The 16464-nt window shown below is 38.0% G+C and overlaps 1 protein-coding gene across 9 annotated transcripts in view; it reads right to left on the bottom strand.

The window, feature by feature from the left end:
- The window catches only part of LOC127634072 (sickle tail protein homolog), a 167422-nt gene that overhangs the window by 7269 nt on the left and 143689 nt on the right, over positions 1 to 16464 (bottom strand). For 8 of the 9 annotated variants that reach the window (XM_052113489.1, XM_052113490.1, XM_052113494.1 and 5 more), the window contains 10 exons: positions 11066 to 11170; positions 10655 to 10707; positions 9209 to 9372; positions 8477 to 8652; positions 7326 to 7462; positions 4520 to 4667; positions 2966 to 3419; positions 2378 to 2603; positions 902 to 1212; positions 496 to 648 (listed from right to left, as the gene is read on the bottom strand). In XM_052113489.1, the coding sequence (XP_051969449.1) occupies positions 496 to 648; positions 902 to 1212; positions 2378 to 2603; positions 2966 to 3419; positions 4520 to 4667; positions 7326 to 7462; positions 8477 to 8652; positions 9209 to 9372; positions 10655 to 10707; positions 11066 to 11170 (1927 nt within the window). The remainder of the gene's footprint in view (positions 1 to 495; positions 649 to 901; positions 1213 to 2377; positions 2604 to 2965; positions 3420 to 4519; positions 4668 to 7325; positions 7463 to 8476; positions 8653 to 9208; positions 9373 to 10654; positions 10708 to 11065; positions 11171 to 16464) is intronic. The other variant, XM_052113486.1, reaches the window with a different exon arrangement.

The following is a 16464-nucleotide window of genomic DNA, read 5'->3' as shown; positions in this document are numbered from 1 at the left end:
TAATAATATTTCATAATGAAAAATAGTGGGGCAAATAGACTTTTGGACCCTATACAAAACTGAGGGGTCAATTATATTAATGTGATCTCCATTAATGAGAATTAAAAAAGATAAAAGTTGATTATTTTGCCTACAAAAAGTCTCAGAAGGATTAATCAGATTGTGGGAGGTTAACTACAGAAAATGTATGAATATTTTTTTATTAAAATATGAGAACTACTATGAGTATTTAATGAACTGTGTGAATAGAAACTAATCTACAGCACAGGAAATGAAACCACAGGGAACCACAGATGAGCCACAGGGCACAAACACAAAAGCATCTTAACACCCACACCACAGCAACCTCACACCCAAGACATTTTAAAGATCAAGACACTTAATATTTTAGAGTCAGTGAGAGTAAGTCAGCATATCTGTATGTAAATGTTTGTACTATTTGGGTTATAATTGTGCATTAACATTTATTTGCTTAAGTGTGTTTGTGTATCTCACCTGAAGTTCTGCCATTATCTTGTCTCCCTCATCCTCTTCCTCAGTGATGGCTGAGGCTGATATAGGTGGAGGGGTGTTGGGTTTGGGCTTCGTCTCTGGAGGGCTCTTTGGTTCGGGATGAGACACTAGACTGGTGGGCTCATCGTCACACTCCTACAAAGGATGGTTAATGAGATAGTTCACCCAAAAATGTTAATTCTGTTCAATACCATGTGACTTTCTTCTTCCATCACAATTAACTTTCATTGTATGGAAAAAAGATGCAATGAAAGTGAAAGAATGAGGCTGAGAATGACTAAGGCTGTCATTCTACCACAATTCATTTTGTGTTTCACAGAAGAAAGAAAGTCAAGCAATATGAGGACTAATGTATCCCTTTTACATGAAATATGTCCTACAAACACACCTGTGCTGTAACAGATTCTTTTCGGCTGGTGTAAATGACCTCTCCTGAGCGGGTGGTGGTCATTCCAGTTGTGGTGGGGTAATTTCTTCGAGGTGGGGGTGGAGGCGGGGACTTGTTGGCCTTCTCTGTGCTCTGAAGCTTGACAACTTTTTCCTGAGCCTTGCTCTGTCTCTCGAGGGTGGATTTGATGGATAGGCTGGGCTTGAGAGGCCTCTCCAAGGCTGTTTTAACTGGTTTCTCCAGAGGTTTGGGGGGTTTCTCTGGAGCAGTCTTTGTAGGCTTCTCAGAATTTGGCTCAGGCAGACTGTCATCTACAAAACAAAATAATATATATATATATATATATTTTTTTTATTAAAAAAATAAAATACAGTTTATGGCAACACCTTTAAGGGATAGTTAACCCAAAAATTTAAATTCTCTCATCATGTACTCATTCCATTACAGATGTGTATGACTTACTTTCTTCTACTGAACACAAATTCTTTTAGAAGAATTATCTCAGTTCTATAGGTCTATAATTGCAAGCAAATGATGATCAGAACTTTGAAGCACCAAAAAGCACATACAGCAGAATAAAGATTGTCCATAAGACTCCTTTTGTAAAATCCACATCTCCACAAGTGATATAATAGGTTTGGGTGCGAAACAGATCAATATTTAAGTCATTTTTACTAACATTCTTTACTTTTAAATTTTCTTCTTTTGCTTTTGGTGATTAACATTCACCAAATGTGCATATCGCCACCTACTGGGCAGAGAGGGAATTTATTGTTTCTCACCCACACCTAACATATCACTTGTAAAGATACTGAATTAACCACTGGAGTCATATGGATTATGTTTATGCTGCTTTTATGTGATTTTTAGAGCTTGAAAGTTCTGGTCACCATTCACTTGCATTGTATGGACCTACAGAGTTGACGTATTCTTCTTAAAATCTTTGTTTGTATTCTGTAGAACATAAATGATGAGAGAAATTAAATTTTTTGGTGAACTATTCCATTAATAGTGTTATTAACTTAATTTCTATATGCATCATCTGTGGCATGCTGATTACTAAAGACAATAATTTAATCTCCTAGTATGTATAAATTAACTGGAAATGTGTTGACATGAGTTAAAGGATTGGATATACTGTAAAATAACTTTGGTAAGTTGGTGATTCCATCACTTCAATTTTATGCCAACATATGTAAGTTTTATGGTTATGGGTTCAAAACAGTGTGATAGTTACATATTTTAAATGTTTTTTGGAGCTACCCACTAGCCTGATTCCCTTCCATTGTAAGTGTATTTACCGTAACCATGTTTTACGTTTAGATTTACAAACTTAGACAAAATCATTTTCTGTGGTAATCAACAGCTTGTCACACATGCAGCTCATAGACATTAAGTTGAAAATAACCTGGAATATGTCTTTAAATATGTACAAATAATACTTTCTGGAGTACTGACAGTCTTTTTTTCTCTTACTTTGCTCTGTTGGTACATTTATTTGCTCATTTTTTTCCACCGTCTCCTCCAGGGAGGCAGTAGGCACTGAAGGAGAAGCAGAGGAGCTCTCGGGTTCACTGGGCACCTCCAGGTTTGGGATTCCTCTCAGCATGTTGGCCTCTGCTTCCTGGAGCATCCGCTCAAACTCCTGCCTATCATAATGACCCATGTTCTGCCTCTTCTCTTCCCATTCTCTCTCTGCAGCCTGGAGACCAATCAAAGAGCTTGCTTTAAACTAAACTAATTTAAAATGCACTGTGGGGTCCAAAGGTCTGAGACACCAGTGAAAATGGCTCTATTTTACATAGTTTTTTATATTTAATACAATGTATTGCATTACAAATTATATAATAGGAATAACAATTTGAGTGAAAAGTTGAATTGAAATACATGAATTTCAAATTGTCATTGCATTTGTTGAATCAGCCCCTCTTTTGCATTTACTACAGCATGCACTGGCATGGCATGGACAAAACAATTGAGTGCAAAACCTAATGAAACACGTTGTCCCAACATGATTTTAGAATGTTCCTTCTTGTGTGCTACAAAGGTAGCAGTATTGCTCACCTCTATTGAAACTGCCCTGTTCTTGGTTTTGTTGTGACTTGCATGGATCTCTTCAGTGAACAAGTTTGGAGAAGGTCCTTTCCCATGAATGCCATTACTAGAGACTCCATTACTGGTGTTATTCTGTATTTGTGTCTGCTCAAGTGATGCTGTAGGTTTTTTGAGCTGTTTGGTGGGTGAAGGGGTAGACTCTCGTCTCTGTGGGGTGGCAGGGGGATTGGGTGAAGGTGCTGTTGATTGCTGGGACTGTTGTGAAGCTACAGGAGAGGTCTGGGAATGGTGGATCGCCACAGGGTTAGAGGTTATGACCTCTGACCTCACAGTAGAACTCTGAGATGTGAGTGAGACAGTTTCAAGGGATTCAACAACGATGGCTGATTCTGTTTTTTCAGAGGCAGTAGAATGGGATAAGGAAACCGGGTCTGAAGGTTTGAGCAGGCCATCTGTGGCACACCTAGAGAATCAAACAAAATAAAAAAAGTGAAAATCAGTAAATTGATTCTACTGTACATAGAAAACCTAAAATAAAAACATGTATTTTTTTTCCCCTGTTCCACATTAATATGCATAGACAACTATAAGTGAGTAATTTGGGAGTTGATCTCCCAGAAAACGGTGAACACTGTGACTGTGATGCTTTCAACATTGTTCTTATTGTTTGAGCGTTCTAACGTAGCAACACTGGCTCAACCAATTCTAAATGTTTAAGAAATCTGTTTGAAAACAGTCAATAATGGTGCTTGCTAAGCAAAAATAACTATTAGGCCTAAACATACAGTTGAAGCCAGTAGTTTACATACACCTTAGCCAAATACATTTAAACTCAGTTTTTCACAACTCCTGACATTTAATTGTAGAAAACATTCCCTGTCTTAGGTCAGTTAGGATCACTACTTTATATTTAGAATGTGAAATGTCATAATAATAGTAGAGGCTGATGACTAAATTGGTCATCAGCCCCTTCCGCTCTCTAGTTACTGGTATTGGCCATTTAAAAAAATCCATATCGGTTTCCTGTGCTGCACGGGGTGCTGGTGTTATTGATTTCATTTCTGCATTCATAAGGAACACCAAAGGCTTGAGTCTGATCAGGTCTGACACAGAGGAGAGACAAAGTGACTTGGAGCAGATGCTACTGATCTCTCCTCTGTCTAAATCTATATCGAGTTTCTCCTCATGCATGATTACAATATGAATGGGAGATGGAGAACCAAAAACGGAATATTCATTTCCATAACCCTCTGGCTGCTCAGATACGTGGGTGGAATCTGAAGGTACATCATATATCTGAATTCCATATTGCTCCAATCAGACACTCAGGCTGGAAATGGGAATTAGCACTTAGCCCCAGACATCAAACTAATGACTACACACACAGCATGGCAGAGTAAATGAAACTAATTTATTTAGAGTTACAAGATAATAATGTGGCTTGGCAAACTTACAGCCCATAAAGTTTGCTTTATAAACTGTAATCTTGTTCTATCCTGAATAGAAATGATATGAGTGAATATATTCACTTTGATAGGTTTGTCTCTGTCTCTATTAGTGTACCTGCGCATTTTACTGAGTGTGTCCGTGAGGGATCGGACTCTCTTCAGCATGCTGTCGAGTTTGTGCGGCTCCTCCTTAAGGAATTTGACAGCCTCCACCTCCACCCTGAGCACAGCCCGCATATGCGACTGTAAGGCTGGGAAATCTCCTGCGAGAGAGAAGGGATCGAGGGTCATTCTACCAAAATGGTGCCATGTGTATCCTTCATATAGGCTACATATGTGTAAAAAAATATTAAAACAATGAATAGCTGATGTCAACTTTTATTATACATTAATTTAGAAATTTTTCTAAAGAAAGAAGGCAACTCTTTAAATGGATAGTTCACCCAAAAATCGATATGATCAATATTTAAGTCCTTTTTACTGTAAATTCTCCTCCCTGCCCAGTAGGTGGCAATATGCACAAAAACGGCAAAAACGATTTATAGTATTTAAAGAAAAAGGACTTAAATATTGATCAGTTTCTCATCCACACCTATCATATCACTTCTGAATATATGGATCTAACCACTTGAGTCGTATGGATTACTTTTATGGATTACATTAAACTGCATTTATACGCTTTTTGCAGCTTCAAAGTTCTGGCCACCATTCACTTGAATTGTATGGACCTACAGAGCTATTAGAGATAGTCTTCTAAAAATCTTAATTTGTGTTCAGCAGATGAAAGAAAGTCAAACACTTCTGGGATGGCATGAGGGTGAGTACAGTGAGGGAAAAAAGTATTTGATCCCCTGCTGATTTTGTACGTTTGCCCTCATGACAAAGAAATGATCAGTCTATAATTTTAATGGTAGGTTCATTTGAACAGTGAGAGACAGAATAACAACAACAAAAATCCAGAAAAAATTTGTCAAAAATGTTATAAATTGAATTGCATTTTTAATGAGGGAAATAAGTATTTGACCCCCTCTTAATCAAGAGATTTCTTGCTCCCAGGTGTCTTTTATACAGGTAATGAGCTGAGATTAGGGCACACTCTTAAAGGGACTGCTCCTAATCTCAGTTTGTTACCTGTATAAAAGACACCTGTTCACAGAAGCAATCAATCAATCAGATTCCAAACTCTCCACCATCGGCAAGACCAAAGAGCTGTCCAAGGATGTCAGGGACAAGATTGTAGATCTACACAAGGCAGGAATGGGCTTCAAGACCATCGGCAAGCAGCTTGGTGAGAAGGTGACAACAGTTGGTGCGATTATTCGCAAATGGAAAAAACACAAAAGAACTGTAAATCTCCCTCGGTCTGGGCCTCCATGCAAGATCTCACCACGTGGAGTTGCAATGATCATGAGAACGGTGAGGAATCAGCCCAGAACTACACGGGAGGATCTTGTCAATGATCTCAAAGCAGCTGGGACCATAGTCACCAAGAAAACAATTGGTAACACACTACGCCAAGAAGGACTGAAATCCTGCAGCGCCCGCAAGGTCCCCCTGCTCAAGAAAACACATGTACTGGCCCGTCTGAAGTTTGCCAATGAACATCTGAATGATTCAGAGGAAAACTGGGTGAAAATGTTATGGTCAGATGAGACCAAAATCGAGCTCTTTGGCATCAACTCAACTCGCCGTGTTTGGAGGAGGAGGAATGCTGCCTATGACCCCAAGAACACCATCCCCACCGTCAAACATGGAGGTGGAAACATTATGCTTTGGGGGTGTTTTTCTACTAAGGGGACAGGACAACTTCACCACATCAAAGGGACGATGGATGGGGCCATGTACTGTCAAATCTTGGGTGAGAACCTCCTTCTCTCAGCCAGGGCATTGAAAATGGGTCGTGGATGGGTATTCCAGCATGACAATGACCCAAAACACATGGCCAAGTCAACAAAGGAGTGGCTCAAGAAGAAGCACATTAAGGTCCTGGAGTGGCCTAGCCAGTCTCCAGACCTTAATCCCATAGAAAATCTGTGGAGGGAGCTGAAGGTTCGAGTTGACAAACGTCAGCCTCGAAACCTTAATGACTTAGAGAAGATCTGCAAAGAGAAGTGGGACAAAATCCCTCCTGAGATGTGTGCAAACCTGGTGGCCAACTCCAAGAAACGTCTGACCTCTGTGATTGCCAACAAGGGTTTTGCCATCAAGTACTAAATCATGTTTTGCAGAGGGGTTGAATACTTATTTCCCTCATTAAAATGCAATTCAATTTATAACATTTTTGACATGTGTTTTTTTGGATTTATTTGTTGTTATTCTGTCTCTCACTGTTCAAATTAACCTTATAAATTAAAATTATAGACTGATCATTTGTTTGTCAACCCTGTTACTGTGTCTTTGTATACTAAAAACTGTGGCAATTTGGACAAATATTGCAAAATTATTACGTTCAAATTACGTCAAATCAATCTGTAAAAATTTCATCTGAGGGGCTTCATTAGCTGTCTAGTAATGGGGAAAGCCCAGCATTTCAACCTTTTCAGACATGTCAGTATTATGAAACATTATATTTTCCCTGGAGGTGTAAATTGTGCTAAACTTTTCAGGGTAAAGATGTCATAAGAGCACTGTAAGCAAGTGAAAAACAGTGTCAAAGGCCATGTGTGTTGTGTTGGTTCCTTACAATGCTGTGATAACTCCTTTACCTCCAGGGACACAAATCTTACAACTACCAAATGTTTTATGATGCTGACATGTTCAAATAACAGGGAATACTCAACATCTGGTAACCAAGGCAACAACTGAAACATCCTCAAAACAGAAAAAAAATATCTAGTTGATGATGAGCCCAGTTGATTTTATGATGTTACAGTTCTAATTAATGTCAATGAGTAGCTGAAGCTGCACTTTTATGTTGATACCTTTCAGTCCAGCCAGGTTCTCTCCCACTTTGCGCAGGCTGACGGCTCCCTCCTCTACCTCCTTCAGAGTCACAGCTCTTTTTGACAAAGTAGAGCTGGAGTCATTCTTCAGAGTGTCCACGTACTGCTCCAGAACCCTACACACACATACGCACAAACACAGAGAGCGAAAGAGAGGATGTCACTAATTTCTACTGAAAGGAAAAATAATTTCCTCACTGTGCCACTAGAGGGCACTCTAAACTTGTAAAGTAGAATTCTAGTATAAAATTACATTTAGTAGAACTATCATGATTTATGCTCACAACTTTAAATTACAAATGTACTTATGCAAGTATTTAAATGTAAGTACAAAATGTAGTTATTTAAAAAAAAAAATTTTTGCTTATTTTCACCTTACATTATATGACAATCATGTCACAATGCACAAAATGTTTACGTTTATGGATTCAATTTCTTATAGCAAAAGAACACTCCTTTGTACATTATTAAGATACAATTACAATTATAAGCACCATGTAGTACTATGGTAATACAGTCTTATACCATTACAGTACCATGTACTTTTTTGTAAGGGTCACTTCCTACATGCATTTTCCTTCATAATAATAAACGCCTTCAAATAGCTAAAACATATCATAATGCAATGCATGATATAAAACTAAATTCTATTTCTGCATTATATGGTAGTTTTCATAAAGACAAAGCCTAATGGTCCAGCTAAATTCACATCTTCTTTCAGAAACACAAGTTAAATATTGTTTTCCTGCCACATTCCCCAGCCACCACATGTGTAAAAGTCAAACTGTCCTTGTTAGCTCAACGTTTCATAGCTCAAAGGCACCAAGAGAGCTCTGCTGACCAGGCTCTGGCGAAAAACCAAGGAAAACAGAGCGTTAATACGGTTCCTGATCTACTCTGGCTAGTGTTAATTCCCACTGCGCTGTTTTGCATGTTTACAGCTGTCTGCAGACCATGCTAGTTAACCAGCTAAATTAAAGAGGGATTTAATTACAGTTTACACACAGCAGGGCGAGCAGGGTTATGAGTTAAAACAGAGGCTGCAATGATTATTATGAGAAATGACTGAAAATGAATGGTATTTGTTTGCCCACAGGAAGGTGAATTTCAGATTTTCTGGTGTGTCGTACCCCAGCTGTGCGAGTACTCTCTCCTGCATGGTGAGATATCTGTGTCTCTCTTCTTCCACCAGTGTTCTCTGTTTCTGTGCTGGATCGTCCTGTCGTCTCAGCAATTCAGCCAGTTTCACACTGATCTCCTGCTCTGCATGCTTGATCTGAGCACGCACACACTCCTGATTCTGAATCTGCAATCATACACATGACCATTACTTCAGCTAATGTTACTGAAAATTACAATTCATTGAATGATAATGGCAGATGGCAAACAATATGAGATAATACCACTGGTAAACTATAAGAGGCCATGCAGTACAGTGATTTTAACATGGTTAAGGGGTTTTCTTACAACATTACAGCGGAATGCCTGAAACGCAATTAACCATGGTAAAATCACTAATGTACAGTCTCAGGAGATTTAATTCTTCGATGAAACAGCAATATGATAAAAGGCAACAATGTTTAAATAATAAATCTGATTAAACAATTCTTTCAAAACGTTTGACAAATTATATATAACTGTAGGTTGTTTACAGTTGCTAAAACATGATATGGAATTCAATTGAAATGTGATTATAAATATAATTGCTATTTTACTACAGCTTCCAACGTAACTCATCCAATCAGATTTCAGAGTTGGAGCATTTCATATTTTTGTATTTACATGGAATAAACACAGGGCAAAATATATGCTACAACTACAGTAATACACTAAGTTTTATAATAGATTTTATGGTTTATTACCTGTAGTTGTCTCATATGTTGCAGCTGAAGGCGGAGCTCAGAGACATTCTTTCTGAAAAGCTGAAGGTTAACATGCAAAGGGGCGGAGCCTATGGGTGGCATATGGGCAGGGCTATGTTCAGGGGGTGCTGCATATATTTTTGGTGCCAACACTGGAGAACCTCCTAAACAAAACCAGTAACACACAAACAAAATGAACTACAGTGGCAAACAATTATTTCATGGTCAGAGTGGCAGGATAGACTGTGGGAAAGTTACGTAGACAGACTGTTGGAAAGAACGTTTTATACATGTCCCTAGCTCTGTTTTATTAAACTGTAAAACTTTATGAAAGACTCAATAATGTGTATGTCTAACTTATGAAATGATGATATAATCCATGTGAAAGCTATGGAGTGTGTTCCTTAAAACCTACACAAATATACACATATTCCTTAAACTTATAAGGAGATGTGATCTTAGTTGTTTTTGTACCCATGTTTGACCAGAACATTGGCAAGATCACATCTCAAACTCCCATAAGCATAACAAAAAGATAATGGTCTTACTTAAAGCAATTCCTGACAATTCTTGCAAAAGTACATATTTATGCGAGTGTGCAAGACAGCGTATAGACGCGTTTGCTCTTTGGTGGCTTGCACTGTCTGAGGGACTCTCTCTGTATGTTTGTGTCAGTATGTATATGTGGAAAACGTTGGAAAATGTGGCAGGCTGCATTACTGAGTGACAGATGAGTGGGAGAAATCAGATTGTTGGGATGCATTTACAGCCACTGTGCCCTGCATTACAATCTACAGAGCCATACAAATAAACACACAAACAGATGGTGTCAGGCAAGAGAAGGAAGGAAGGAAAATAGGAAGGAAAGTACGAAAGGATGGGATGAAAGGAAGAAAGCAAGAAAGCAAATAAAAGAGAAATGACAGGAGACAGAAAAGAAGGAATGAAGGAGGAAGGTAAGGAAGAATAAGAGGCAGATGCAGATGGAATGACTGAAGGAAGAAAGAATAAGAGATAGGCAAAAGTAGTAAAAGAAGGAAGGAAGAATAGAAGGTAAACAAAGATGGAATGACTGAATGAAGAAAGGAAGAATAGAAGGCAGATGGAGATGGAAGGAAAGCAAGAAGGAAGATGTGTAGAAAAGTAGAAAAAGGATGAAGGAAGAATAAAAGGCAGATGGAAGAATATGAAGGAGAATATGAAGGAAGAATGTAAGAATGAGATGGTTAGAAAGTATGGGGGGGGTAATAGAAGGCAAATGGAGAAGGAAGTAAGGAAGAAAAGAAGGAAGAATATGAGATGGGTAGAAAAGTGGAAAAAGAAGAAAGAAATGAAGAGTAGGAGGCAGGTGGAAAAGAATGAAAGGATGGAATGACAGAATAAAAGAAAGAAGGGAGGATGGAAGGAAGAATAGGACACAGGTACAAAAGAAAGAAAATAATTTACCTTTGCTAGATGTGCTGTGAACTGGTGATCCGGACTTGTCTACTGGTTTCTCACTGAAAAAAATGGGACAGAGATCAAATGACTGAACGTACATACTCACATACATACAAAAACACTCAATATCACTCAGATTTAACACAAATCACTTGCAGTTAGTCTGAGTTACAGCTGCACAGGCATTATATGCATGCAAACACAAACACAGGTTACAGTGAGGGTGAGTAGTCAATTAGTTCATGCTGATAGTTAGTAGTCATCTAAACCACCAAGCCTTCTTCAAAGCCTCAATGCCTGATTAGAGACACCAACATTCTATTCTGGTTCTACTCTCTTTATATCTCCATCATTTAATTTGGGAAGCTGTTCTGTGACATGGCCAGAGAACTACAATACCCAGCCTGCCCAGCTTACCTGGGGTGTTCCTTGCTGCCGTTAGTGCTGTGGCTCTTTATGAGAGCGTGCTGAACAAGACCAGTCAGACTGGCTATTTGCTCCTCCATGGCCTTCATTCTCTCTCTGCAGTGAAATACAGAGCATATTGCATGCTTACTACTAATGGGTTGTGTGTGGGGTGATAGAGGGTGAGAGAGAGTGCTGTGTGGTTCTGAGCACATTAAGCATATCAAAAATCACAATGGGACTATGTTCATTAATGCTAATTACTCAGTTAAAAAGTTGAGTTTGAGAATTAGTCAAATGAAACACTTGCTTTATCACAATATGGGAAGCTTTTTACAAGCTTTCATTCACAGTGGTAAACTTTTCATGTGAAACTGCACAGAAGATCCTTAAAGGCTATACAGATATAGACGTATATATATATATATATATATATATATATATATATATATATATATATATATATATAAAACAGTTAATTCCAGTCCTAAATATCTGATTGCATGAGAGACGTTCATGAGTACTGATGGTCTCACACCATCATCACTCGGAAGCTTCACTGTGTGTATCACTCTGCTTGTGTTCAGCATTTCTAAACTAATGTTTAAGAGCAGTGCAGATGTGTTAAGAGCTATCTGTCTCTGTACATTTAATTTTGGGACCAGCAGGTGGAGGCAAAAGAAAATATTTGTGTGCAATGAGCTATTTGGTGACGTGAAGTGAGTCAGCGTCACTTAGTGTTTATATTCAACAGCACACCATGATCGCTTGTATTACTACTACACTATTAAAGCTAGGAAATATATTTAAACGGCTTTAAACAGACATCTTCAGCATAAAGGCTCATCACAGCTGAGAGACACAACAGACTGATTAACTACACAAACTCAAAGCGCTTTCCTCTTACCGGAAATAATTGGAGAGGACATACTGTTTAAAATGGCAGAGAAGATTGCGGTTTCTTTAGTAAATGACTCTTGCACAACACCTTCCGCGAAATAGGGAGGAATACCCTGCTTGGACGCTATTTTTCCACTGAGAAAGCTGATCTTCAGAAAGCTGACAGGATCTCTGCTTGGGAGTGGCAACAGGTGATCACACATGCATAATCTCTCTCTCTCTCTCTCTCTCTCATACACACACACACATGCACACACACATCCATCCATCCATCCTTGTTTATCCAATAACAAGTTAGCAAACAGCACAAGCCGTGATACTATTTCTGAAGTGACATTTTTTAATTACTAACGAAGGCTTGGACGCATCATTTGTTTTGAACCAGCAACGGCAGATTCTGATCCATCACGCAAGATAGTAGTTCCATGCACAAATGCGTTTTTATGACCGTGCTCAGTTTTTTAAAATGTACTTGTTCATTGAACTGTTGTAAATAAACTATATCAAACTCGCAATCATGCTATATGTCCTTAAACCAGCACTGCTGTGATTTGGCCGCAGGCACGCAGTGCAGATGTAGGTCCATATTGCACACTTGCTCGTGTGTTATTGCTTAAATATATACACAGTATACTGTATGTATCTTTTATTTTAATTTTATTATATTTTTATGAAATACATTGTTGTACAGAAGTATAGTTTTCTTTCAAAAACAGTGATTTCAAACTTTTGGAATGGTACTGTACATCAAAACACTTACATTACAAATAAACCTCCTCAAAAGACTAAAGGTCACGACTAACTGCAATATCAGTATTGACACTGAACAGAAGGGAGATTTTGTATTCTGTCCTTGATCTTTGATGCACAAAAACATACTGTAATACAATACAAACACAGGGAACAATGCCAATGCAGACTAAACATCTTTGAACTTTTAGGGGTGAAATGTAACTACCCCCCACATGACCAGGCTGCACTGGTTTTGGCATTTTCATGATACTGACTATTAACCCTATCTGTGTGCCAATGTACACTGTTCAAAACCAATATTCCTGTCTCTGACTATTTCATTACTTTACAAGATGATGCTAGCTGCCTCTAGCCGGTGTCTGTCCCTTAATAACACTTAATACTGTAGCGTGTGGACTTTGCATATTCGCTGTTCTATGCTAACAGAACAAAACCTGATTATACACAGCTAAGCACAAAAAAATTATTTACATGAAACCGACACAACCGCAGGGTTATATATATATTTTATTTATTTATTTATTTTTTCTGCCTTGTTTTATATTGTTGGTCCAAGTTGCTTTAACATTACCATGTGAATTACAAATTGTCCTTTTGGACTTTATGTTTTATATTATTTGTTTTTCTGTATAAATCTTTTCAATAACTGAAGTAATTTATTTTGTTGTAGATGTACCAATGTGGCTACTGGATTGCACCTTTCAGAGAGCTCAATAAAATATTTAAATTATAGTTTGGTTGCAGTGCAGCCTGGTCATGTGGAGGTATTTTCATCCCTAATTATTAGGTCCACATATGTTGCACAAAACACTGCACATCAACCCTACATTTTCATTATGTGGACCTAATATTTATGGATGAAAATCAAGTTTTATCATGTTTGCCAATACCTCAAAGTCTGCGATGCGATTTTGATTACACCCAATTCAGGGTCCTGTAATTGATACTATGATATTATGAGCCTATTTTACACAATTTTGTTCATTTTTCAAAAATGCAACCAAACTATAATTTAAATATTTTATTGAACTCTCTGAAAGTTGCAAATCCAGTAGCCACATTGGGACATCCACAAAAATAAAGTACTTCAAAATAAAATAGAAAAACAAATTATATAAAAAATAAAGTCCCAAATGACAATTTGTCATCTCTATAACTGTGAAGCAAGTCTTTCAATCCAAAATACTTACATACCCACAACTTGTTTCTGACAGAAGTGTATGTGCTATCTGTGTTTTTTCTTGGTTACAACTTCCACATTTGTTTTGTTTACGGAGTTAAGTTAGTAAGGGTGTTGATGTGAAGATTTGAAAAGTCTTGTAATAGATTCTGATGTTTTCTCTATCCCTCATCAGTGCCGAGGCTGTCCAGCCATTTGACATAAGTAAGTAAAATTTATTTATATAGCACTTTTCACAGATAAACATCACAAAGTGCTTCACAGTAAAATGTAATACAAAAACAATTTAAATACATTCCCCAAAATACAAACAACAAACACTACAAACAACCATAAAAAAACCCTCGACTAACCAAAAGCCTGCTTGAAGAGCAAAGTCTTCAGTTGTTTTTTAAAAGAATCAACTGAGTTTGCGCAACGTAAAACAAGAGGCAAAGCATTCCACAGCCTGGGAGCGACTGCCTGGAATGACTGGTCCCCTCTAGTTTTAAAATGGGTACGGGGAACAACTAATAGCATCTGATCTAAAGACCTGAGACTCCGGGTAGGAGTGTGCGGCTGTATCAGGTCAGTGATGTAGGTAGGGACTTGGCCATGCAAGGCTCTAAAAGTAAGAACTAGAATTTTAAAATGAATTCTATACTGGACTGGTAACCAGTGAAGTGAAGCTAAAACAGGTGTGATGTGTTCTCTTCTCTTAACGCGGGTTAAAAGCCTTGCAGCAGAGTTCTGAACAACCTGGAGGCGATGAAGCTCCTTCTTACTCAAACACGTAAAAAGACTGTTACAATGGTCTAAACGGGAGGAGATGAATGCATGAATAATCATCTCTAACTCACCTTTAGTCAAAGATGATCTTAATTTTGAAAAGTTCCTCAATTGAAAAAAGCAGTTTCTAACTAATTGTTTCGAATGAAGCTCCAAGGACATAGCTGACTCAAAGACAACACCTAAGCTCCTGAGGCTCGGATGGACAGACGGGCCTAAGTCGCCAATATGTTGTATTATCTTTGGGATTTTACTTTCAGGGGCTGATAATTAGTGTTTCTGTTTTGTCAGAATTGAGAAGCAAAAAGTTCTCACATAACCACTTTTTAATACTAGACAGACAGTTAATTAAAGAGGACAATTTAAACAACTCAGTTTCCTTAAAGGAGCAATACAGTTGGATATCATCCGCATACAAGTGATAAGATATGTCGCTAAACTGACTAATAACCTTACCAAGAGGAAATATATACAAGAGGAACAAAATAGGACCCAAGACAGAACCCTGCGGTACCCCACACGACAACTCTGCAGTTTCAGACACAATCTGATTCAAATTCACACTAAAGCTTCTACCTGACAGGTAGGATGAAAACCATTTTAAAACTGATCCCGACATGCCAACCAAATCACGAAGTCTATTTAACATAACATTATGATCAATTGTATCAAAAGCTGCTGAGAGGTCCAATAAGACCAACACTGTATATTTTTTAGAGTCAGCTGACATCATAATATCACTTGAAACTTTAAGTAACGCCGTTTCTGTGGAATGTTTTTTGCGAAAACCAGACTGGAATTTGTCAAATAACTCATTATTCTCTAGGAAAAGGGTGAGTTTTTCAGCTACAACTTTTTCTAGAATTTTTGACATGAAAGGAAGCTTCGAAATTGGTCTATAGTTTTCCGGTTGTAGCGGATCCAGATTCGTTTTTTTAAGTACAGGCTTAACAACCGCATGTTTAAAAAAGCAGGAACAACACCATTTAAGAGTGAGGAGTTAAGCATCTCAACAATACAGGGGCCAATGTAGTCAAAAACTTGTACAAATAGCACAGTAGGAACAACATCCATAGGACAAAATGATGGTTTCATAGAATGTAACAGAGAGGTAATGTCAAGTAACGTCACAGGTGTAAAAGTGGACCAACAATGCGGGGGGGACATGTCACAGGCAAAGCTCTGAGCCAATGGTGGTTCAATGTTAGCCCTAACGTCTCTGATCTTATTAACAAAAAGGTTGAGGAATTCATTACAGTCAGATCTAGATAACACTGTTGTTTGAGAGCTAGTTGGAGAAACTATTGTATTAATGGTGTCGAATAAGATTTTAGGATTGTGCTTATTCGAGGAAATAAGTTGAGAAAAAAAGCACATTCTCGCCTTTTTCAACATCTCATTCAAGGTGACCATTAGATCTTTAAGATGGAGCCTGTGAACCTCGAGTTTAGAAGACTTCCAAAGACGCTCTACTTTTCTACAATTTCTCCTAAAACTTAAGATAGCTTCATCAATCCATGGACAGGTTTTATTGTGGGAGACAGCGCTCAATTTAATTGGTGCTACTTTATCTAGAATCGATAAGCACTGACCATTAAAAGATAAAATAAATTCATCAACATCAGTACATCCTTTCAGAGAACATGGGTCAAACAAGGCAGAGAACCTCTCTGCAGTGTCTTGATTAATAATCCGCCTTTGTGTCATAATTATCTGGGGCGGAGGATCTTGAGGAAAGTTAATATTAAAAAACACACAGCTATGATCACTCACATGTACATCTTCCACAAGTGTATTTACAATATCTAGA

Source organism: Xyrauchen texanus, chromosome 41, assembly GCF_025860055.1.
Source record: "Xyrauchen texanus isolate HMW12.3.18 chromosome 41, RBS_HiC_50CHRs, whole genome shotgun sequence".
Classification (NCBI taxonomy): domain Eukaryota; kingdom Metazoa; phylum Chordata; class Actinopteri; order Cypriniformes; family Catostomidae; genus Xyrauchen; species Xyrauchen texanus.
This window is presented reverse-complemented; position numbering and strand designations above follow the sequence as displayed.